General features: G+C 35.5%; 2 protein-coding genes across 5 annotated transcripts in view; one reads left to right on the top strand and one right to left on the bottom strand.

Moving 5' to 3' along the window:
- LOC106872361 (uncharacterized) overlaps positions 1-3,867 on the bottom strand; it is a 21,521-nt gene extending 17,654 nt beyond the window's left edge. For 2 of the 3 annotated variants that reach the window (XR_016241004.1, XM_089348767.1), the window contains exon 1: positions 2,228-3,866. Coding sequence is in view for 2 of the 3 variants with exons in the window: in XM_089348767.1 (XP_089204893.1) it covers positions 2,228-2,424 (197 nt within the window). In the remaining variant the exon portion in view is untranslated. Of the gene's footprint in view, positions 1-2,227 lie in introns of all 3 variants that reach the window. The other variant, XM_052966563.2, reaches the window with a different exon arrangement.
- LOC106872359 (muscle calcium channel subunit alpha-1-like) overlaps positions 1-26,716 on the top strand; it is a 437,934-nt gene that overhangs the window by 73,295 nt on the left and 337,923 nt on the right. The window lies entirely within an intron of this gene.

Genomic DNA, 26,716 nt, shown 5'->3' with positions numbered 1-26,716 from the left:
CTATGTAATATTTAATTTTATCATGCATGTTTTTATATTTATTTCCTATAAAATTGTGTATTGAAAGTTCTAAGAAAGTTTTCTTTCAACAACCGAGGTTAACTAAAATACTTCTGAGTCTTTTCTAACTTCATTCTCTAACTCTATTTCTATGCTTTCTGGTATCCTTTGGTAGCAGCATTTAATGCATTTTAATTTCCAGCTACATTCAAAGCTCATTTGAATGTGGGTTTATTCTTGAGATTCATGTTATTGTTCAGTGGTTATCATATGTCACATTTGTTTCCAGTTCAGTTGTATAATTCCCAAAGATGTTATATTATTAAAAAAATATGAAAATTATTCTTGTTAACTGTTGTCAAAATATTTTCTTGCTACAATTTCTATTGATCTTACTACTATTGGTCTTTCTCTTAATCTTTAATTTAGCTTTTAGAATAACAAAATATGAGTAATTAGAGTCTCTTAGCCTGTATGTCAACATACTTAATTTTCTTAAAATACTCATTCACAATCTGTCTTACATATCATATGACACTGCCTAAAATAATATCAGATTACAATCTGCCTAAAATACACGTGTATTATGAATTACATTGCCATCTATGTATACCTCTGGAAACATGATATACAACTTAATCCTGATTTCCTTACACTCACCTTTATCTTTATATAGTTTCCCTTGTCTTATGTGTCAGGCTTGATCATATAACAACTGAAGTTTGTGACAATTCATTAATGGTAACATCTCAGTGTGATCCTTGTTAAGATTGATGAACAGTTATTATGAGTTTATAAAATCATTCATGTTTCATTAATGGTGGTGAAATATAATCAATCTTTTAAATAATTTTAATTTTATTTCAATGTTTGTCAATAAGAAACGTAGCTTTCATGGGCTCATCATAAATTTTGTGAGGCTGGAAGAGGCCATTATAGAATCTGAAATCCACTACAATGATGTCTAACATACTTCATTAGAAGTTTCTCTAACATCTATGCCAACCCATCACTTGAATAATTTACATCTAACTGATTTCTTGTTGTGTGCAACTGTAAGTTCTTTGTGAAATTTCATTACTATGTTGCACACAAACACTACAAATTCATATTTTCCCTTTCTTATTCAAGTTTGAAGACTTAGAGAATTTTTCTGGTGTGTACATCAGATAGGTGTGAACTACTAGTTTTGCAGTGTAATTTAAAGGATTAGAAATGTAAACCTGTAGATTCTTTAGTTGGTTTAATTGACCTTTTCACTAATTTACTGAGGAAAGGCTCACTGTGTTCTAGTCATTTTGTTGAGTTTTGTAGTAACATTTCATATAGGTCTTACTGGATGTCAATGCACACAGTTACACATACACTGTTGCACACACATATATATATGAGGATTAATACACACACAAATATATAGCACCTTACACCTTATTGTCGCTGCATGTCAGTATGCCTACAATTTTGCACATGATACATATACACATGTATACATACATTCTTACATCCAATATCTCTTATTGTCACTGAACACAAGTATGCCTACACTGTTACACATATATGCATGCATACATGAATTAATACATACCTGTATGCAAACACACTTCTAGACACATTTTTCTACATCTTGGTTTATTTAACATATACAGTCTACAGTTAGAAGTTTGTAGCAATGTGAAATCTACTGCTGCTGCTACTACTACTTCCATTATTATTATAACCACCACCTCTACTGTAACAATCAACTCTACACCTACTACAATATTACCACTACAACCACCATCACCTTTATAACTACTTTCACCACCACTGTTCTAGCTTTTAATACTATTACTACCATGATAGCCGCTACAACTACTAATATTTTCATTACTATCACCCCCATGAAAAAAAAACTTTCACTACCACTACTACTACTTTTGATACTACCACCTCCTTGACAGCTACTACTGTTACTACAAAATTCTCCATCAACATTATCAACACCACCTCCAAACAACTTTCACCACCACTGCCACTACTGTTAATATTAATACCCTCACAACAGCCTTCCAGCAACACTACCACCAACACCACCTTTCTAACTACTTTCACTACCTCTACTACTACTACTACTACTACTACTACGACCATGACACTAACAACGGCAATAATTCTTTCTAGTAGATATTATTACTTCAGCATAGACTATATTTTTGTTATGATTTTTGTTTTATTGATTAATACTCACGTCAATAGTACCAATGTCGCCATTATATCACCATCATCAGCATTGTTGCCATCGTCATTATCCACATCATCTTCATCACCATTATCATAATCATCACCATTGTCACCATTGTCACTGATCTCATCGTCATCATTGTCATCGTCATCATCATCATCATTGTCATGATGGTTATTGTCCTCGTCATTGCCATCATTCATCTTTAATAACACTAACAAATGAAAGGTTCCTACCTGTAGCTTTATATTGTCATATTCTTGCCTCCACAACCTACTGTCATTACTTTTGTCATTATATACTACTGATGCAGACAATACATTCACCCACCACCACTACTACCACTGCTGCTGCTGCTGCTGCTACTACTATAGTCATCATCATCATCATCATCAGTTGTCGTTTAGCTTTTTGGTCTGTGTTGATCAAAAGTATTTTATCCATGACCATCTGTGTAGAGGTATCTAGGACTACTGTGTCCTTGTTTAAAACTATGATGTGAATAAAAGAAGATACAGCTGCTTTTTCTAGCAGGTTCAGCAACTACGTAGAGGTTCCTATGTTGGTTTTATAAATATCATCAGTAGAAGTAGAAATTATGTTTAGCATATTATTATCATTATTATTATTATTATTATTATTATTATTATTAACAGTAGTAGCACTAGTTGTGATTATTATGATGATGCTAGAGTAGCTGCCATTCCCTTGTTGCTTTGACTGTCTTTCACTCATTGCTACAACTACAAACATCATTCTACCGCTGTAACCACTAACATCATGATCATTGTTGTCTTTATTGTCATCATCATCATAATTATATTCTCTTCTCCTTAGCTGCTTCACAGACGCTACCACTATCACTGTTGCTGCTGCAATCATCGAAGCATCACCACTATCACCACCTGTTGTCAACTTCGGAAATGATCACCACCACATCTGTAATCTCATTGCTTCTATCATAACCATCATATCAACCACCTTTGCTGTCACCATTACCACCACCACCACCACCACCATCACCACTATCAGCAGCAGCAATAGCAACATCACCTGCACTTTAACTACTACATCCACCACCACCATTACTGCTACCACTACTCTGAATATGAGAGAGTTTTAGCTGTGAACTATAGACTAGCATTCATTTTGTTATATTTAACTGGGTTTTTTCTTCCTAACTGTTTTCTCTCTCTCTCTCTCTCTCTCTCTCTCTCTCTCTCTCTCTCATTTACTCTGTGTCTTATCACACTCTCTATCCCTTGATCATACACATACGCACATACTAACTTTCTCTCTCTTCCTCTCTTCCTCTCTCTCTCTTCCTCTCTTCCTCTCTCTCTCTTCCTCTCTTCCTCTCTCTCTCTCTCTCCTCACTCATTCAACTGATTACTTAAAGATATTAACCTTCTAGATCAGCTTCCTTTATCTCTAAATATTTTTTTTTGTTTTGCTTTTACATTTCCTTTTATTTACCTTGCTGCCTTTGTTGTTGATATTTATTTGTTTCTTGTTTCTTCATGCACATTAGATTACATAGAACAAGAACATTCCATTTCATGTGAATCTCCTACTCTCCCTCTTTTTCTTTATCTCCATACATGCAAAGCAAACACACAAAAATCGCACATACAAAAATAGATTACATATGTACAACTATATATAAATATACACACACATACATAGACACACTCACACACATATGCGTACAGTATATGTATATATATATATATATATATATATATATATTTGTGTGTGTGTCTGTGTGTGTGTTTGTGTGTGTGTGTGTGTGTATATATGTGCATGTATATATGTATATATATATATGTACATACATACTGTATATATATGTACATACTGTATATATATATATATATTAGTATATATGTGTGTATATACACACATACATATATATTTATATATTTGTATATATGTGTATGCACACACGCATGTATATATATATATATATATATATATATATATATATATATACATATATATTCAAAACATCTCATATTTATCATGGACACCTAAACCCTCATTCATCATTCAGTATATTCACACCCCAGCCTCATTTCTTACCATGCTTTATTTTCTCTACACATACTCTTGCTACATCTATCCAGTAACCCTTTTGTTCTTCTTCCCCCAGGGACCACCTTGTCACCAACATCTTTACTTCTCTTTCTAGATCCTCATAGCTACTCCCACCCACTCTTGTTAAATGTGAGCAATCAAGAATCACTTCTACAGCAAGAAACATGTTTTCACCATTTCCTACATATTCTGATCTTTCATTACCTAGGATAAAGCTACCTCCATCTCTATGTAGCTCCACTCTGCCAATAGAAGTCTTGGTCTTCTGAGATACATGAACACCTTGCTAGTACATGTTGTTAATTGAATGGCATTAGAAAGGGTATCAAGCTGTAGAAACTTTGTCAACGTAAACATTGGAGCATGATGCAGTTCTCTGAATGCTATCAAAGAGAAGATTGGTTAAAAGCTATATGTATGTATATGGCAACAGCCACACTTGAAATGGTGTTTTTTACTTGTCACCTGCACAGGAGCCAGTCCAGTGGCACTGGCAACGACCTCGCTCGAATGTTTTTTCATGTGCCACCAGCACAAGTGCCAGTAAGGTGACGCTGGTAACGATCACGCTCAAATGGTGCTATTTACGTGCCGCTGGCACGGAAACCAAACAGCTGCTCTGGCAATGATCACTCTCGGACAGGTGCCAGTCATCGAATTTGGTTCAATCACGATTTCGATTTCACTTGCCCCAACAGGTCTTCGCAAGCTAAGTTTAGTGTCCAATGAAGGAGAGGTTGGCATGGGTGCCAGTCATCGAATTTGGATCGATTTTATTTGCCTCAACAGGTCTTTGCAAAAAGAGTTTAGTGTCCAATGAAGGAAAGGTATGCATAAGTGGGCTGACTACACCCCTGGCAGAGGCCTCGGATTATGGTCTCACTTGCCTTGCTGGGTCTTTTCACGCACTGCATATTTCCAAAGGTCTCGGTCACAAGTCATTGCCTCGGTGAGGCCTAATTTTCGAAGGTCATGCTTCAACACCTCATCCCAGGTCTATGTTTGTATCTGTGTGTTTGTGCCTTTGTGTTTGTCTCCCCCACCACCATCACTACTGCTTCACAACTAGTATTGATTTGCTCAACTAAACCATTCAAGGCAGTGACACAGCATGGCTGCTGTCTAATAACCCTAAGAAGTAAAAGGTACAAGATATAAGATCTGTATATGTGCATGCATGTGTATATGTGTATGTATGTATATATATATATATATATATATATATATATTCTTTTATTCTTTTACTTGTTTCAGTCATTTTGATTGTAGCCATGCTGCGGCACTGCCTTTAGTCAAGCAAATCGACCCCAGTACTTAGTCTTTTTATGCTTAGTACTTATACTATCGATCTCTTTTACGGGGATGTAAACACACTGGCAATAATTGTCTGGCGATATATCTGCGAGCGTGTATGCAGGTATGTATATATTTTTTGGTGAATGTGTGGGTGAGCATGTGTGTGTGTTTAAAGTGAGGGTGGATGAGTATATACATATAGGCGCATGTACGTGGGTGTGTGGGTGTGCATGTGTATGTATGGCACGAGTGCCAGTCATTGAATTTGGTTCAATTTCGATTTCGATTTCAGTTGCCCCAACAGGTCTTCGCAAACAGAGTTTAGTGTCCAATGAAGGAAAGGTTGGCATAGATGCCAGTTGTCGAATTTGGTTCGATTTTGATTTCACTTGCCTCAACAGGTCTTCACAAGCAGAGTTTAGTGTCCAATGAAGGAAAGGTACACATAAATGAGTTGGCTACTCCCCTGGCAAGGCCACAGAGTCTTGCCGGGTCTTCTCACACGCAGCATATTTCCAAAGGTCTCAGTCACTAGTCATTGCCTCGGTGAGGCCTAATGTTTGAAGGTCATGCTTCATCACCTCATCCCAGGTCTTCCTGGGTCTACCTCTTCCACAGGTACCCTCAACCGCTAGACTGTGGCAATTTTTCACACAGCTATCCTTATCCATACTCGCCAAATGACCATACCAGCGCAATCGTCTCTCTTGATCACCACAACTGATGCTTCTTAGGTCCAACTTTTCTCTCAAGATACTTACACTCTATCGAGTATGCACACTCACTTTACACATCCATCGGAGCATATTGGCTTCATTCCTTGTGAGCTTACGCATGTACTCAGCAGTCACGGCCCATGTTTCACTGCTATGTAGCATGGCTGTTCGTACACATACATCATACAGTCTGCTTTTTACTCTGAGTGTGAGGCCCTTTGTCACCAGCAGCGGTAAGAGTTCTCTGAACTTTGCCCAGGCTATTCTTATTCTAGCAGCTACACTTTCAGTGCACCATCCCCTGCTACTGACTTGGTCACCTATGTAACGGAAGCTATCAACTACTTCTAGTTATTCTCCATGGAATGTGGCAGAAGTTGTTCTCTGCACATTTTCAGTGTTTATTGCTCCTGAGCATCTGCCACATACAAAAACTATCTTCCTAGTTAACCTTCCTTTGATATTGCTGCACCTCTTATGTGTCCATAGCTTACACTGGGTACATCTTACAGAGTTTCTATCTATGCCTTTTCTACAGATCGAGCAGGGCCATCTACCTGAAGGGATTTGTGGTTTATCTGCCTTCCTACTTATTAGGACTTTGGTTTTAGCTAGGTTGACTCTAAGGCCCTCTGATTCTAATCCTTCTTTCCACACCTGAAACTTCTCCTCTAGTTCTGATAGTGACTGTATTTTCAGTAAAATATAATGTTGATCAATTTATTGTGAATTGTACTGTTTTTTTCTGCTATGATGTGACCACGAAACTCACATAGTCAACACTTTACCTTCTATTTTATCAATTTACTAAGTTGAATTAAATTTTTAGTCTACTATTTTATAGATTTTTTTTAGATTTTATGGATTTTTAAATTACTATTTTGTAGAATACATTTTTCTTGATGGTGATTGGTCTCTTTCATTGTTTGAATTGTGTATTGGTGGTTCTTCTCTAAATTATATTTATATACATATATTATTTATTATAAAATTCAATTTGGTATTACTAAATTGAATATGCCTGTAAGTTTGGAATTTTACATTCCCTAATTTTATAATATTTCTATATATATTTCTCTCTCTCTCTCTCTCTCTATATATATATATATATATATATATATATATATATATATATATATATATATATATATATATATATAGTCCAACCCATGCTAGAATGGAAAGCGGACGTTAAACGATATATATATATATATATATTCATATCTCGTTCTCTTTTACTCTTTTACTTGTTTCAGTCATTTGACTGTGCCCATGCTGGAGCACAGCCTTTAGTCGATCAAATCAACCCCAGGATTATTCTTTGGAACCCTAATATATATTCTATCGTCTCTTTAGCCAAATCGCGAAGTTACGGGGATGTAAACACACCATCATCAGTTGTCAAGAGATGTTGGGGGTGGGGGACAAACACAGACACACAAACATATACACACACATACAAATATATGACGGGCTTCTTTCAGTTTCCGTCTCCCCAATTCACTCACAAGGCTTTGATCGGCCTGAGGCTATAGTAGAAATACACTTGCCCAAGGTGCCACATAGTGGGAATGAACCCCAAACCATGTGGTTGCTAAGCAAGCTACTTACCACACAGTCACTCCTGCACCTATATATATATATATATATATATATAAATAATAATAATGATATTATTATTATTATTTTATGATTTTTACTTTGTATTTTATTATACTTATTTGTCGTGTATTTACTTACTAATTTTTTCTATATGTGACTGTGGATTTTCATTAAACCACATATTATTTTGTTCTGCCCACTTGTATATTGCATTTAGGTCATTCTGCAGGCTTATGATATCATTAGGATTCTTTCTTGCCTGAGATAGTTTTGTGTCATCAGCTTAGCTAGTGACAATGGCTGTCCGAGTGACTGTGGGCATGTCCAGAAGGGCTACTATAAACAGTAGTGGCCCCAGGACAGTTCCTTGTGGAACACCACTCAATATTTACGTTTCCCTAGATAATTGTCCATTGGCTGCAAAATATATATACACCAGCATGACCGCAGCCACTTGGCTGAAACACATAAATAAATAAATAAATATGTATATATATTTATATATATAAGACATATCAATGTTCCACACCACGATCTCTTCAGTTATCTGGCCATTGAAAATTGCTATGAAAATGAGCGTTAAAGAAAGGGAAATTACTCTGCGGTTGACCGTTATTAAGACAAATGAGCTATTAGTTTTATCATGGTTACCGAATAATTGTCACATATTTTTACATATATATATATATATATATATATATATATATATATATATATATATATATATATATATATATGAATATCCTTTTCATACTTTGAATACATTAGATTAAAAGTATTACTGTCTTATTTCATTGTATTTTAACTACATTTTTCTTATTCTTGTTAACATTTGTTTCTTAGGTGACAGCATTGCAGTTTGCAATATTAAAATCCCTGTTTCCTTAGTTTTATTGACCTTTAAAAATCAGCCTAACCTTTTGTTAAGACACCATATTCACAAGTATCTAAATTTAAGCTTTTGATTGTTGTCAATAATAGAAGCGCTTTCCAGTTATTTCACATTAAGTACCCTGGTTATGATTTAGAAACACCAGGTTCTTAATTGATCGATCTTGCTCAGAATGTTTAACTATATTGTAGAAGCTTTGTTTCAGACAACTATTTGTATTGTGGATATTTATGATCACTACCTTACTAAACAATGATATAAATGGGTTTTAGAAACTAGATGTACATGTTAATATCAAGGATTTAGTTTTGCTGTTATTACAAGGGTTCCATCCAGGATGAATGGAAAGTTAGCATTAACTTATGAAATTGAGAAGTTGGCAAATTCCATTCATATATGCCTGAATATTACACTTCTTATTTCTATTAAGTATTACTTTTCTCCTTGTTTCATGTTGCATTTTTGGATGGGAACAAAATGAACTTTGTAAGCACAAAAGCTGGTAAACAAAATGCTAAAAGTATTAATATTCACTATTAATTAGAAATTTATTAAAATTTAAAGCTTTTAATAGTAAAAAAATTGATTATAGTTATTAGTCATTTATTAGATATCCTCAGAATAATTGTTTGGCTTTGTTTCATAATCTGCTGATAATGTGATGAACTCTTAGCAAGGAATTTAATTCCAGAAAATAAGTTCAGTTATAAGCACATTTTGGGCATATGAGAGACAAAGAACGGGGAAGTTTAGTTTGGTGTGCGAAATATTCTCCCCGATTTCTCTAAGTTTACTACAGGATGAGATAAACTTAGACAAAAATATTTCTGAATGATATTAGGGCTGTTGTTTATTAAAAAATGGGAGGAGAAAGAAAAGAGAAAATATGACTAAATTGACAGGTGCCACATTAGTTTGAGATTTAGAGATCTGCAAAAGAAACAAACAAAACTTTTATTGTTTTAGAGAGTTCACCAATCCTTATGAATGAACAAACCAAATTCTACATTCAACTGGCTTTGAAGATAAAAGTAAATTGCTTCAAAATATATGTAGCTATGTTAAGAGTATTTGGTTTCCAGAAGGTCAGTAAAGACATTTTTTAATGTATGTCTAATGAAAGATTCTTTCAGTTGATTGTTATTCATGCAGGTTTTTGGTATTTCTTATTTGAGATAAATACAGCTTTTATTCTTGTTAAACATTACTTCATTATCAGTGTTACTTTAGAATGTAGATAAGGTATTTACTTATGCTGGAAGTGCATAAATAACTTCCATTCTTGCTGCTAAGGAAGACTTGTAGGATGTTTTATTGGCAAATAAACAGATTACTATAGAAATGGAAATGAGTCTTAGTTCATTTATGTAGGGAAAAGAGTGCAAATGGTATATGGGCCTTGGAGAAATAAGGATAATGTAGGTCTAACTTCATGTAAATATAGGAACTGAACTAACAAAGAAAGCTGAATATGGTTAAGTATGATGTCTAGTTATGTTCCATATAGTAAAATATTTTGCGCCTAATTGTCACTTGTTATGGTTATTATATTTATCCCCTGTAGTGGTACTGTATGTCACAAAATCATACTGAAATTTTTTAATGCTTTTGTATAAAGTGACAGTAAATTGAATATACGCAATATATGCTTGAATATCTTTGAATTCCAAAAAAGTTTTCTATGGGCATTAATATTGGTGCATTTATACATCTCCCTGGGAAATATTGTCTGGCCTTCTCAGATTATACTTTTCTCAAACAGGAGAACTCATGCCAGCATGGAAAAAAGGATGTTAAATGATGACAATAATGATTATGACAACACTGGTTTAGAGAAGATGCAGATGTTATACAAGGAACAGCTAATGTTTCTTTTTAAAATTAGCTTTTCAACATGAGAAAAGTACAAAAATGTAGGTGGAAAATGTGAAGAAAAAATGTTGCAAGCAGTTTGATTACCAATAAAACAGCAAGTCATTCTAAATATTGACTCAGCATCATGCAGTTATATTCTTGCATTGCTTGGTAAGTAAGTAGGTATGAAAATAATTAAGCAGCAAGGTATGAAATAAACTTCACTTGTTAGTTGTAATTTCGTTTATACAAGCTACACAATATCTGCCAATGTATGACTAAATATTCATAATTATGAAGCATTTTGTAATATCCTGAATATACTTACATAAATGCCAGTTCATTATAGATAGCAATTTAGCTGAAAATATTACTCATTTATTCTCAAAATCTTAAAAAACATTGAATGTATGGAAAAGAAATAAAAAGATATTTTAACTAAAGCTATATATCCTTCTGAACACATTATACCATTTAATCAAATAACAGATTTAAACTTCCTGTATTGTTATCAGTCTAGTAAATAGATATTGGATTACATTGTTTGGTGGTGGATAAATAACATGAATTATAAGGTAGATGATTTGGCATAAAGAGCAGAACCAAATGCTTAAACATTCGTTGTTGTCTAGTTTGATTCATTATATTTCTGAGCTCAAATCTTGTTGGGTCAGATTTTGCCATTTTGTGTAGATTTAGTAAAATAAATATCAGCCAAGTAGCCTAAGTATTAAAAAAAATCATTGTTATTGATTATTAATACTGAACTATAACAGTGGTTATAAATATAATCTTTTAGTATAAAATAAACTTGTGATCAAATTCCATCAGCTTTGAACTTAAAGTCTATATAATTGATTGTTTAATTCACATAAGAATCATCATCATCATCATCATCATCATCGTTTAACGTCCGCTTTCCATGCTAGCATGGGTTGGACGATTTGACTGAGGACTGGTGAAACCGGATGGCAACACCAGGCTCCAGTCTGATTTGGCAGAGTTTCTACAGCTGGATGCCCTTCCTAACGCCAACCACTCAGAGAGTGTAGTGGGTGCTTTTACGTGTCACCCGCACGAAAACGGCCACGCTCGAAATGGTGTCTTTTATGTGCCACCCGCACAAGCCAGTCCAGGGGCACTGGCAACGATCTCGCTCGAAAATCCTACAGGAGCCAGTCAGGCGGTACTGGCAACGGCCACGCTCAAAATGGTGCATCTCATGTGCCACCCGCACAAGAACCAGTCCAGGGGCACTGGCAACGATCTTACTTGGCTTGCCGGGTCTTCTCACGCACAGCCCATTTCCAAAGGTCTCGGTCCGTAGTCATCGCCTCGGTGAGGCCCAATGTACGAAGGTCTTGCCTCACCACCTCAGCCCAGGTCTTCCTGGGCCTACCTCTTCCACGGGTTCCCTCAACTGTTAGGGTGTGGCACTTTTTCACGCAGCTATCCTCCTCCATTCTCACCACATGTCCATACCAGCGCAATCGTCTCTCTTGCACGCCACAACTGATGCTTCTGATGTTCAGCTTTTCTCTCAAGATACTTACACTCTGACGGGTATTCACATTGACATTACACATCCAACGGAGCATACTGGCTTCATTCCTTGCGAGCTTACGTATGTCCTCAGCAGTTACAGCCCATGTTTCACTGCCATGTAGCATGGTTGTTCGTACGCATGCGTCATACAGTCTGCCTTTTACTCTGAGTGAGAGTCCCTTTGTCGCCAGCAGGGGTAAGAGCTCTCTAAACTTTGCCCAGGCTATTCTTATTCTAGCAGCTACACTTTCAGCGCACCCACCCCCACTACTAACTTGGTCGCCCAGATAGCGGAAGCTATCGACTACCTCTAGTTTTTCACCCTGGAATGAGATAGAAGTTGTTTCCTGTTTGTTTGCAGTCTTTATTGCACCTGAACATCTGCCACAAACAAAAACTAACTTGCTAGTTAACCTGCCTTTGATGTTGCTGCACCTCTTATGTGTCCATAGCTTGCACCGGGTACATCTTATAGAGTTACTACCTACTCCTTTTCTACATAATGTTAAAATGTAATTAAAATGAATAAGAAATACAAGTTGAACATGCAGCAAGGATTCATGATGGAAATATAAACAAATCCTAGAGACAGTTTCATTGGTATCATTCTTATTTAATCTGACCCTTTTTGAATTACAAGGATACATATAGACAAGTACTCAACTCAGGTTTTTGTAGTATTATGATGATATACACCTTCTCTTGATTGAACTCAGCATCTTCAATTCCACAAAACTATTATTATTTCTACTCTGAAATATATCAGTCAGTGGTGTCTATTACAGGTAGATGAATTGGAAGTTATATATTTTAGCCAAATACCATAGACTTTTGTGCTTCTTTACTCATAAGACTACAAGAGAATTAACATTATTAAACTACTCTGATTTATTATTAACCAGTGCTTACCTTTTGCAAATCTCAGGTAAGACACAGTGGATTCAAAGGTACTGCTGCTACACACAAAAGTTTTGAAGACAATATGAGAGAAAAAGGTGGTCTGACTGGTTGGCAAAAACTCACTCAATAGAAGATTCAGTAGGCAATACATAAAATTATTAGTGGTTTTTAGTTAAACCCCACTGCATTCTGAATTCAAATCCTACAATGGCTGATTTTGCCTTTGGTCATTTTTGAGGTTGATAAAATTAGTGGTAAAGCACTGGAATTAATTGTAATTATGTAAAACACAAATCAAGTTGTACTTTTCTGCTTTGCCTAAGTTAAAAATCTTTATTCATACTCTTACAAGTGCCAGATTAAATGCTTTAAACTGTTTTGTTTTGTCACTATATTGAAATAATGCAAAGTTGATTTTGCCATTACTCTCTCTCTCTCTCTCTCTCTCTCTCTCTCTCTCTCTCTCTCTCTCTCTCTCTCTTCTGTTGGATAAAGTAAATATCAAGTATGTACTGGAGTTGAAGTCAATCAAAAATATCTTTCCTTATAAATATATATCAATGTAAGAAATCATGATTAGTTTTCTTAGATCAGCAAACCAAAGAATTGTTTTTTTAGATACATTCGTTCCAATTTCTAGCAATAACATTTGTTAATGCTCTCTAAACTTTCTTTTAGCATTGTTAAGTAAACAGGTTTTCTTGTTTCTAAATATTAGAAAATGTAAACTGTGCAAGTTAGAAGTATCAACAATCTCAACAAGCAAATGTTGATCAATTAGTGATTCTAATTTCAATATTAACAAATATTAAATAATCAGATTTTGGCAAATTAATAGAAGTTATCATGCAATATTCATCAATAATTGATTATTCAGGATTGTATGCTTCTACTTTGAATGGAGGTGTACTAAATAGCCTAAATAAATAGTATTAAAGGAATAATTTGTTGTTTATAAAGGATCTAATTAATATCACCAATATATAATCAGTGTTACTTATACATGAGTGTACTATTTCTGTCAATTTTCTTGTTAATATGTTTATAGTTGATAACCTAAAGGGTGGTGTGTAGGCACCCAGCAGATTGAAAATAAGACCTGGCAATGAGTAGAAGAGCATTTTAAAGAAAAGCCAATGGCCAACCATACCTAAAGACAAAATTGGCAGCATCAGATTATCTGCTTATTGAACAGCACATTGTTGTGCACTTACAGCATCCTTGATCTATAGATATTAGATGGATGCTATGTATGAACATAGTATATTGTCCTTTAAAAGTATGACATATAATGTATATATAATGCTTAAGTTGATCTTATTAAACATTCAAAATACTCTGCGTCAATGTCCATGATAAAATAGTAGTAGGTGCTATAGCTGTGTATCATTGTTCATTAACATTATCCTGGCAGCACATTAAACTGTTCTATTCTGATGTTCAGATATAAGCAACATACATGATTTATTTATGCCTAATGCCTACTTAGTATGAGTACGCATGTGCGAATGTGTGCGTGTATGTATAAGCAAAATAGGCTATCCACTTAAGTGCTAGCCTAATTCATGACTGCTTTATATTGCAGCTGACCTAGGCCATTGACTGGGGAAGGAAGCCAGGTGCATCAACAGATCATGAAACAGTTTGCCCGAAGAACCCTCATTCTCTTTCTTTTATCCATATATCAACACCAAAGAAAAAAAATATTTTCATTCTTATTCCCACAGTGTAGCTTTTTAATATTTGAAATTATTTTAAAGTTACAATGAATTAGGTATAAAATAGAGATATATTATACAGCATATGTAAATTAAGGCTACCCTACATGTATCTCTATTTGGTTTCAAAAAATTGTAGCTTAATGTGTAAGTGTATGATGTGCATATATAAGTATATACTTTCATACTTAGGTATATATTCATACATTCTTTGGCTAACCAGATTTTATGTACCTTCCTATTTCTCTGAGTTTCAAGTATAACAATGTCTTCTAACCTCTGACAGCACTTTTTGTGCCTCACAACACCTCCTCTTACTTTATCTCACTACCCACTCTTACACCTCTAGGATACTGTCTAGCCTATCTTTCCATTATTGCACCCACTCAATGTTTTACCCCATCCCCCTCTCTCTCTCTCTTCATCCTTGTCACTGCCTTTTTATCTGTGACACTTTCAGGCATTCACATTCTGCTCTTTCTCTTCTTCCTACCTCTTGTGCCCTCTAGTATCTACTTCTTGACCTTCTCATTGACTTCTTCACAGCTTTTCTGCCTCCTCAACACCCTTCTTTTTCCCTCTCTGACCTAACCACATGATCTTCCACCCTGCACATTCAATTCAATGACTCAAGATTCTTCTCTCACCTTCTGTTCATACGCTTTACCATGTTGGATAAACCTAGAACTTTCCCTGCCTTACATAACCTATTCTATCATCTCTCAATTCCATCCCTCCTTTTTTCTCAATAATTCCTGTCACAAATTCCTTCTCCTCTGTTCCCTGACAAACTTCCTCATCCTCTCCTCTTATTATCCTTTGTCCCTTTGCCTAGAATCATCACTCACTCTCTCTTTTATTTTCTTTCATTTATAGAGGACATTTTAGGAGTTCAGCCCTGCAAATTAAGAGGCAATCACCACTAGTGCAGGTGTCACACAAAAAGTACACTACGTAAAGTGGTTAGCGTTAGGAAGAGCATCCAGCTATAGAAAAATAGACAGCCAAAGCAGTCAGTGTTGCATGACACAGTTCTCTGACTCATCAGACCCTGTTAAACCATCCAACCCATGTCAGCACAGAAACCAGATGTTAATGAATGATAATGACGATTTGCTGACCATCATTTATGTTATGATTTCTTTTACCTATCCTTTCAGTCACTCTTACAAGTACCCAACCATGATTATTGGTAGTAATTCACACTACCTTTGTTTCCTTAGTGGATACAGTTCTTTGGATGATCTGCCATAAGACATAAATTTCAATTAGAGTTTTGGTAGTAGGCTTTAAGGTCCAAATAACTGAGCTTCAGAAGAAGGTATATACTCTGATCTATATGTATTCTTGTAGTGCAAAAGAGTAATATTTGAATCATTTGCTTTCATTTGTAGTGCTTTCAAGATTCCAACAGCTCTCCTCTCTCTCTCTCTCTCTCTCTCTCTCTCTCTCTCTCTCTCTCTCTCTCTCTCTCTCTCTCTCTCACTTGCACACACACACACGCACTCTTACACACCATTAGATCAGATATATGAGGGTGCGAAATTCTAAGTTCAAACTGCCAAGTGTTCAAGAATTCTTTAACCAGCTTGCATCTGAATTGCAACACATAATTTGTCACAATTTTCATTGAAATACCCAAGTCTTACAGGCTGGGATCGTTTATAATTGTTTAGCTTTTGTCTGTGACAAATTGCAATTTCAAAGAAATCCTCTGTTATAGTTCTCAAGAATGAGAAACTGAAAATTCTTGCACTGAAACAAATCTACCCTGGTATTTGGCCTTGGCGTCTTTGATACTGGTTTGGTTCAAGTCCGTCATTTTGCTAGTTTCTTTGGTGCCTTAAAGCAGTATCACATTTGCCAATCAGTCTAATGACATTAGCTGACATTTCAGGCCACTTACAGTAAATTTCATATTTAAGTCATTGTAAATAACCTAAATATGACTAGTTTTACCTAGTTAAGCATCAGCTGTCATTATCCACGGAATAACATTGTTGCTTGAACTTTGTCTCAGAACTCCTGGTATTGGCAATTTTCAGACCAATCTTGTTCCAGAACTTGAATTAAATTTAGCCCTTTGACTATCGGTTTTCAGTTCAGCAATTTTTGAATTGTCCCTCTGAAGTGTTTGCAACAAATCAGTTTTATAAAACAGATTGTCTGCCTCACAAATGAAAGCTTAGTTTGACTTTACTGTAGACAAACTAAGTGTGTTCATAATTTTTCATTCTTACCACTTTATGTATTTTAGAAAGCAATCTCAATTCCACAGTCATTTTCTGTAACCTCTGAGGAGCCTTGTAAAGGTGTTTGCTAAGCATGTTTATCATTACCTTATGATCTGTCTCAACTAAGAGTGACATACCATATACACACTTCTAAAAGTGCTCAGCACCAAAATCTACAGTTTCTTTTTCAAATGAACTCTTATTTGTGACTCAGTCAGAGTCAATGAGATGGATAACTAGATGGTCAGCTTATTTATAGATTTTCTTATATCCAGTGATGTTAGTACAGGCTTTTTTGTCAAAGTATCCTAATACTGGTGAACTGCTAACAGCAAGTTTTATACTGGCAAATGCTTTTTGTTCTACTTTAGTTCAATTCCATACATTTGGTCTCTCTGTAAGCTTTCTAAGGTTCACTCACCTCTGACAATGAAGAATAAACTTGGCCAAGTTTATTACCATCGCTTAGTATATGTCTAGTGCACTGCATTCAGTAAATGCTTGTAATGTATGGATAGCAGAAATTTTATCTGAATCTGGTTTCATTTCTTTCTTCTTTGGTTAGTAGATATTCATTATATTTTACTTGGTCAACATAAAGCTTAGTTTTCCTTGAAATTATTTTTAGAGTTTTGCCTCTGTATTGTTTTGCAATGCCAACAAGTTGCCTGTACTACAAACACCTTCCAGACCCCCAGACAAATGCGTCATACCTACTTGGGATACCTCAGGAATTGATCTCACTGCAAAAGAAGGTTTGTCACAAGCATACTTACCTGTTGAACTTTGTTTACTACTCTCTTTAGATAGCTTTATTTGTCAAGCACATCTAACATTGAAATTTTAGTAGAAAAGTGGGTTATACATCTTTAGACGTATACCTGACTTTCCTACTATAATATTAAGGAATATAACGGAACGCTGAACTCCAGACTATCAACTTAAACAACATTTATTCAGGTGGTAAATATATACATCTTTAGTTCTTGTTGTTACAGCTTCTGTTGTTGGGACGTTGTCATGTAGGTGTGAGCGAGCTGTCGAGCGTAAGTCCGAAAGATGTAGAGAGACAGCTTAACACATAAAGAGGCCGTCTCCAGAGTTCGAATGTTAGAGACTCTCTTGACACGTCCATTGCTCTATGCTGGCCAGCAAGAAAGAGAATGAATTGAGTGGGAACGCTTGGTTGTTTAATTCTACGCATGCGTGAGACTACACATGCGTGAGACTACACATGCGCACGGCGTTACTACAGGGCTCCCTTGCCAGTGCGGAAACGCACGATAAATGAAATCTGTTAGAACACCTGAGGCAGGATGGCCACTGAAAAACCACCCACAAGATGTAGCACAAAACACACACAATGAAAAATGAAAGAAATGAATGTGCACTCGTGAGAACATGCATGCAATGTACAAATGAAAGAAAATCATGCAATATGGGCAGTAAATGCCACCTAGTAAAAAACAAATGAGACAATGAGAAAACAAATCGTGATGACTACTGTCCAGGAACTGGAATCACGGAATGTGAAAGTCTGAGTGTTTGTTTTTACTGAAAGGAAAGAAAATGTATGAGTGCACAAGTGTGTGTGTGAGAAAAAAAACACAGAACATAGTAAAAGTGTCTGTAGAGACAAAAAAAATCCAATTCGTATAAAAGTTACACAAGTTAATTGGTGTGTCCCTGGTGGTGGGGTTGTTGGCGCACAACATTGTGGTAGACAGTACATTGATGTTCTGTATGTGTGGTGGTAATGATGTTGACAGTGGTAATGATCTGTTGAAACTTGGCGACGTCAGAGGGAATGCTTGTAGTTGGTAGTAGTAATTGTTGTCGTCACGGTGGTAATCTTGGTTGGCGCACAACGCTGGTGGCGAAAAGGCTGTTTGGTGATGAGTGTTTGAAGAGGTACGCTTTTACAGAACGATCGACAGACAAATCTCTGTACGACCATTAGCGAAAACCTCGAAGAAAAATTTTTTTAACCCAAGATGAAAAAACGACCATGCAAACTCAAAAAGGAGAAATGGTGACGAATGGAATAACAGAGGACTCCTTTTATCTAAACGTGTCACATGGTCGAAACCAAAATATATATCAAAGATGTTATACAAGTAATTACGTTATACTATGAACATTAGTGAATTCGTAAATACCAGTAATGAGACGATAGAAAAAAAAAACAACCGTATGAAATGAATAACAAGAGTTATTGTGTGGCATAAAATATGTATGTATATGTGACAGTGTGAAATGCGACATATAAGAACATAATAAAAAGCAGGCCGTAATTCCTGTCTGTTTTTCGTGAGTGGAAAAATCCACTCTAACAGAGGCGAGAATAAAAACCGCTCTTGTTGAGTCGTGTTGACTATGGTTGGAGATGTTGGTAATATGTAGTTCGGTCTCCATGGCTGTATTTGTTCTTTAGTCGGGTTCACCAGTTATAAGTTGGTAGTCCAGAATTCATGCTGCGTTTTTTCTTCGTCGGGGGTCACCACTTTAGTAGAAAGTGGGTTATTGCAGCTCAGCGGGCTGCGTGTTCGAATCACGTCGGGGTCACCAGTATAGTAGAAAATGGGTATTTGCATTCAGTGGGCTGCGTGTTCGAATCACGTCGGGGTCACCACTTTAGTAGAAAAGTGGGTTATACATCTTTAGACGTATACCTGACTTTCCTACTATAATATTAAGGAATATAACGGAACGCTGAACTCCAGACTATCAACTTAAACAACATTTATTCAGGTGGTAAATATATACATCTTTAGTTCTTGTTGTTACAGCTTCTGTTGTTGGGACGTTGTCATGTAGGTGTGAGCGAGCTGTCGAGCGTAAATCCGAAAGATGTAGAGAGACAGCTTAACACGTAAAGAGGCTGTCTCCAGAGTTTGAATGTTAGAGACACTCTTGACACGTCCATTGCTCTATGCTGGCCAGCAAGAAAGAGAATGAATTGAGCGGGAACGCTTGGTTGTTTAATTCTACGCATGTGTGAGACTACGCATGCGCACGGCGTTACTACAAAATATTTAGCAGATTGTATTACAGTAATAACTTTAATGCTGAAGACTGTATTATATCTCAGTCCAAAATGTATGATTATTTTTGTGAGATTTGGGGGATATATTGGTGTTGGGTATTTGGTGGAATTTAATAAGAAAAAAATAACAAAATAGCTCATTAAGGATATTAACCTCTTATATAAAAAGTGAGTTAGAAGAGTAATAGATTTGATGTAAAAGCTGTACTATTTAAAAAGCCGAGTTTGGTGTGTCATATTTCCAAAGTCCACTTGAATTCAACTACATTGTTCATCCTTTCTAGGTTGATAAAATAAGTGATATACAAGAATGAGTTCAGTTCCTTGTAAATTCTTCACAAAACTCATCCAGAAAGTGCCAGACAAAATACCTTTTACTCTATAATTTCACCTGTTTTCAAAATTAACTTTGTTTTGTCATGCCTGATATAACATGATTGCTAGGAAAGTACTGGTTAATTCTTTTCAAAGTTTGATCTTGAACTAAATTTAAAATTGCTACAATGAGAAATTATTCATCATCGTCGTTTAATGTCCGCCTAGCATGGGTTGGACAAGTTGACTGAGGACTGGCGAACCAGATGGCTGCACCAGGCTACAATCTGATCTGGCAGAGTTTCTAAAGTTGGATGCCCTTCCTAACGCCAACCACTCTGAGAGTGTAGTGGATGCTTTTATGTGCCACCAGCACGAATGCCGGTCAGGCAGTACTGGCAATGGCCATGCTCAAAACGGTGCTTTTTACGTGCCACCTGCACAAGAGTCAGTCCAGCGGCACTGGCAACGACCTCGCTCGAATGTTTTTTCACGTGCCACCAGCACAAGTGCCAGTAAGGCGACACTGTTAACGATCATGCTCAAATGGTGCTATTTACATGCCACTGGCACGGAACACAGACAGCTGTTCTGGCAATGATCACGCTTGGTCGTGCCATTACGATTTCAATTTCATCATTATTATTATTTTATAGGTGATGAAGGCAACACTCTGGCAGAATCATTAGAGCATTGGAAAATGCCTTGTGGTATTTCCTCAAAGTTTTTATATTCTGAGTTCAAATTGTGCCAGGGCTTTGATCTTTCTGGGGATCAATAAAATAAAGCACTAGTCTAGTACTGGAGTTTATGGTATTGACTAAACCTCTCCTCTCAAAGTTGCCTTGTGCAAATTTTAGGGCTGGGTGTTTTAGGTCTTACTCACCTGTAAAATAATTGTTTTATAGGTGATGAAGAAAGGCAACCATGTATTACAGAATCTTTTTCAATAGATAATCATTTTGAGTTTGGAATCTTCCAGAGTTGATGTTGCATTTTTTTTTTCTTGTCATTGATAAAAGAAATTTTGGGTATTAATTCCATTGATTCTATACCCTGTGCCTCACAAACACTTAAAAGAACATTTATATCCAGGAAAATTAAATCATTTTTATCATAACAGCTGTTGAATTCACCACAAGATATTTATATTTCATGTATCTGGCTTTCAGTTTTGCATCGGATTACTTTGGTCTGTAAAGCTGTAACATAGTTAATTTTGTTATTGCATTAAATTAAAGCTAATTGCTTGTTTATTACATATCTTTAAATATATTAAAGTGTACTTCTTAATGGCAGATTTTAGTTGTGTATAATATTTTTAAGCAGACTATGGAAAAGATGTAAAAGTCATATTAAATTACTTTGCTCACAGGAAAATAATTATATAAGCACTAAACTTATATATCTTGGAACTTAAATATTTAGTAATTTTCAAAGTTCAGTTTCCTAACATTTTCAAGATATACATATATATATATATGTGTGTGTGTGTGTATCATCATCATCGTTTAACATCCGCTTTCCCTGCTAGCATGGGTTGGATGATTTGACTGAGGATTGGCAAACCGGATGGCTGCACCAGGCTCCATATATATATATATATATATATATGTGTGTGTGTGTGTGTGTGTATATATATACATACACACACATATACATATATTTCTTTATTGCCCACAGAAGGGCTAAACATAGAGGGGACAAACAAGGACAGACAAAGGGATTAAGTTGATTACATCGACCCTAGTATGTAGCTGGTACTTATTTGACTCCGAAAGGATGAAAGGCAAAGTTGACCTCAGCGGAATTTCAACTCAGAACGTAACAGCAGACGAAATAAATATCACTAAGTATTTCGCCTGGCATGCTAACGATTCTGCCAGCTCGCCACCCTATATATATATATATATATATATATATATATATATATGTATATTTCTTTTCTTTTATTTCATATCAACCCAAAACAGTAAGTGTTCTGCTTCAGGAAAAAAACTATATTCTGAAAATGCCATTCTCATTTAATAATTTTTAACTTCTTTATTTAGCTAACCACCTTCCAGTAACATTTAATAAAATAATCAAACATGCACAAATACCTGTGCGACTTGCATATGCTGTGGCTGCTTCAGTGTAAGTAGCTAGTGTAACAGTTAAAAGGTGAAGGTGCTTTAATGATAGTTTCCTAGGTCATATGTTCACACTCATGCTTTCTTTCACATACACTGACATATACACTCACTGATGCAAACTTGTAAAATTACCACACCTACATATATAGTATATGTAGTGTATGTTTGTGTGTATATGTGTGTGTTTCTATATGACTCTAGTCTTATGGGGTGCAACCTAACCCCACTAGTGCTGTTACCACTATAAATCTACTCGGGACACACTGTCAAATGATTGCTGAGTGAGGGGATTCATGGGTGTCAAACAGTCTTTTTGGTATTGTTAAGAACATGACAATGTCTGTAGTGTTGGTACCATTATAGAAGGCACCCAGTACTCTCTGTAAAGTGCTTGGCATTAGGTAGGGCATCCAGCTATAGAAACCAAACCAAAATTACATGTGCAAGGAAGATGTGGTCCTCTGGCTCATCTAGAAGAGCTGTAATTCTGAATAAGAACTAATTCAGAACAGAATGACTGCTCAGCCCATTGTAGCATGACAAGCAGACATAAATTGATTTTGGTGGTGGTGGTGGTGTGTGTGTATGTTTGTGTACATTTATATATGCACATGTATGTGCTTCTGTATATATGCACATATGTAAATATATCATGATGATCATCATTTTTATATCTGCGCTTTGGTTTTGGTATGAGTTGGATGACTGTTTCAACATACTCCCTCTCCTACTACCTTTTCACCCAATCACTCTGTCTCTCATCATACTCTCACATCATTATCATCATTACTGATACCTATCACTCTCTCATACCAGCAAACATGTAGCTTCTGTTACTGATTCTTTCTCGTTATTTCCTACCATTACAGTGTCTCTTTAATTACTCTCTTCAACTGTTTCTCTTCCATTACTCCCTCTCCTAACACAGTCTCACTCTAATCACTTTATCTTCCATCATGCTCTCTCTTCTTTCACTCTTACACCCCAGTTCATCTTGCAGCACCCTCTTTATTAAGTTGTCTTGAATGAATAGACAATGTAGAATAATGAGGGCTCTTTACTCTGGCAGGATGCAAGGCAATTTTAGAGCTATAATAAAATGCACTCAGCACACTCTGTAAAATGGTTAATGAATGTGTAGAAACTGAGTAAAGCCAAAAGTAACTTTTGTTGCACCAAGGATATGACATTTGTGCTGGTGACATTATAAAATGTACCCAGTATGCTCTTTAAAGTAGTTGGTGTTAAGAAGGGCATCCACCCATAGAAATCAACCCAAGAATGGAATGTACAAGAAATGTACTTTAACAGTCTACCTAGACATGTGGTAACTCCAAAGAAGAACTGATTCAGAAGGCAACATCCATATACATTAAATATAGGTGCAGACATGGCTGTGTGGTTAAGAAATTTGCTTCCCAACCATGTGATTTCTGGTTCTTGCCCTACTATGTGGCACCTTGAGTAAGTGACTTCTCCTATACCCTTGAAAGGACCAAAATTTTGTAAGCTGATTTAGTAGACAGAAATTGAAAAAAGCTCATACACACATACACACACATTGGTGACAAGAGGGGCATCTGGGATAGAAAATCTACTTCTACAAATTTCATCTGACCCATGCAAGCATGGAAAAGTGGACGTTAAGTGATGATGACGGTATGTATGTGTGTATGTATATGTGAGTTGGGTGTATATTTGTGCCTTCTCGTCTTGACATCCTATTATAGTTGTAAATAGGTATCACTGTCATATAATTGGTGTCATTCATTTCCAGTTCACCATGCAGACATGTCCTGATATATTACCAGGCTTGGAAACAAGTGAGGGTTAGCAACAAAGAAGGAATCCAGCTGTAGGAAATTTGCTTTAACAATTCCATCTGACCATGCAAACTTGGAAAAGTGGATGTTAAAATGGTATTAAACATACTTTTTACCAAATGCATTTGAATATAAGCTTCATTGTGCTTCAGTATTGTTTCAGCAAACCAGTGACTGTAGGACAATTACTCGCTCACAGCATATATTTACATATACATGCATATGCACAATTTAGAATAATATATTTAAAAACTGTTGTTATTTCTCTATACATCTGTATATATTTCTTGGTCTCTTTAGTTTGACATTATTGAGTTTTTGATTAAAAATAATATACATATTGTTTGAAGCAGAATCTTGGAAAAAAACAAGTCAGGCAGTAATATCAACAATGAGGATAAGGTGAAGGAATGTTCATGTGGTGTAATTTTACAAGTTTGGAAAAACTGCATGCTGATTAGGCAGTTTTAAAATCATAATTTTGAGGAATATAAATCTGTTTATATTGCTTAGTTTGCATTTGGGATTGGAATTTGAATACAACTGACAAGTGCTAAAGCTATTGCTGACTAAGATTCTAATTGTTTTAACATTTAGCTATTGTTTTGGATTGACTGCTCCTTAATCACTGTTCTTTGAACATTTTATACATCTTTTTCATCTTAATTTAACAGGCAGTATTTGGCAGGATTAGTCGAGCATAGAAGAATAATTCTGTGCAGTATTTAGTTATGTCTCTTTAAGAGTTGACTTTGCCATCCTTTGGTCAGTAAGGGAACAATAAAATAAGCACCAGTCAAATGTGATCGCTCTAGTGGCATTATGCTTATGTTAGAAATCAATATTTTTACATCAAAGTTTCCACTTGAGTATTGATTGGCTAAATTGTTTTGTTTTTAGATTTGTTCATTGTTTAAAGCAAGTGTCAAGATCAAGTGTTGTAACATATTTGACAAGTTGTAGACTTTGTTTGAATGAGTTACTTGAGCTGGAATTTATTTTATATATGATTGGATGTAGTTGACTAAGTTAATAACTCAGCTGTGAAGTGAAGAGAGTGCCTATTGCAAACTAAGTGAACCAGTGCACTTTATGTTAAACACTTATTTAAAATTTTTTTTTTTAATGACAGAAAGTATTCACTTACATTATGGACATATAGTCAACATTACTGAATTACCAGTATGTATTTTATCAGCCCAGAGGGATAAAAAGCGATATCTTAGGAATTTGAACTTAACATCTTAAATTATTAAACTGGAATATATAAATGCATCTACTCCTGCACTCTATTGTTCATACCTTCTCACTTACTGCAAAAAATTAATAAATAAATAAAATAAAGAGAGAGAGAAAGATAAAATAATATCAAGAAGATTAAATCATACATTATATATACAAAATAAAAGCTTCAGACATCATCAGCACCATTTAAGTAGTTCTGATATCTGCATTTATCTCTGCCAATGTAAAAATCCAAGCAATTTTTTTTAACATTGGCAACTGTTACTTTTGGATTCTCCTCTCAAAGCTAAGAAATGGGTGTCTTATTTAAGCTGACTTTTATATCTTCAAACTTAGTCTGTTTTGTAACATCTACTTTGGCTGTTGCTATGATGACCTTTTTGTAGAATGTCTTCGCCCTGAATATCAAGCTTCTCTGCATATATTCATTCCTTCTGCTATGGGTTATTGACAGCATGCCAAAGTCTACAATGACTATTGCAGTTTCTCAAAAGACAAAAGGAAAAAGAAAAAGGATAAATAATGTGTAGTTTTCTAGCTTCTCCTCCTTATTCTGTTTTACCAAGAATTTGCCAATATTGTTTCTGCAGAATCTGAAACTATTTCTCACAATTTAGTATATTTAGTTAATCTTAAAATATTTTGTAACTTCAGTTTATCTTAAAATTGTTCCTCGATTGCATAACTTTAATACTATTAAATTTCATGCATATGGATAAGATATTTTTGTTTGTATGAGTGTATGCTTAATACAACTTAATATAGACGTTGATTTCTTACCTAGATGCAGGCTAATTGTTGTTGAAGAAGCTGGTTATAGTTAATCAAAGCTACCTAGTATAACATCAAATTGCATCAAAAGGAAGGACTTGCGTAATAAGGAAAAGAAAACAAACAGGAAAGTTCTGGTCAAAATATCCTTAATTGTAGGTTTATTTGATCAGGGTAGAACTAAGGTTAAATAACAACATTCCTTGTGGTTGGAGTGAAAATTCAACTCAGGTGGAATTTGTAATTAGACTGTAGAGGGAGAAAAAGTAATTTAGCTCTCTGCAATTTCTAGTAAACTCACTGCTT

The sequence above is a fragment of the Octopus bimaculoides genome, chromosome 3 (genome assembly GCF_046866305.1).
Source record: "Octopus bimaculoides isolate indiv1 chromosome 3, ASM4686630v1, whole genome shotgun sequence".
Classification (NCBI taxonomy): Eukaryota; Metazoa; Mollusca; class Cephalopoda; order Octopoda; family Octopodidae; genus Octopus; species Octopus bimaculoides.
Note: the sequence above shows the minus strand (reverse complement) of the source record. Positions and strands in the feature narration are given on the sequence as shown.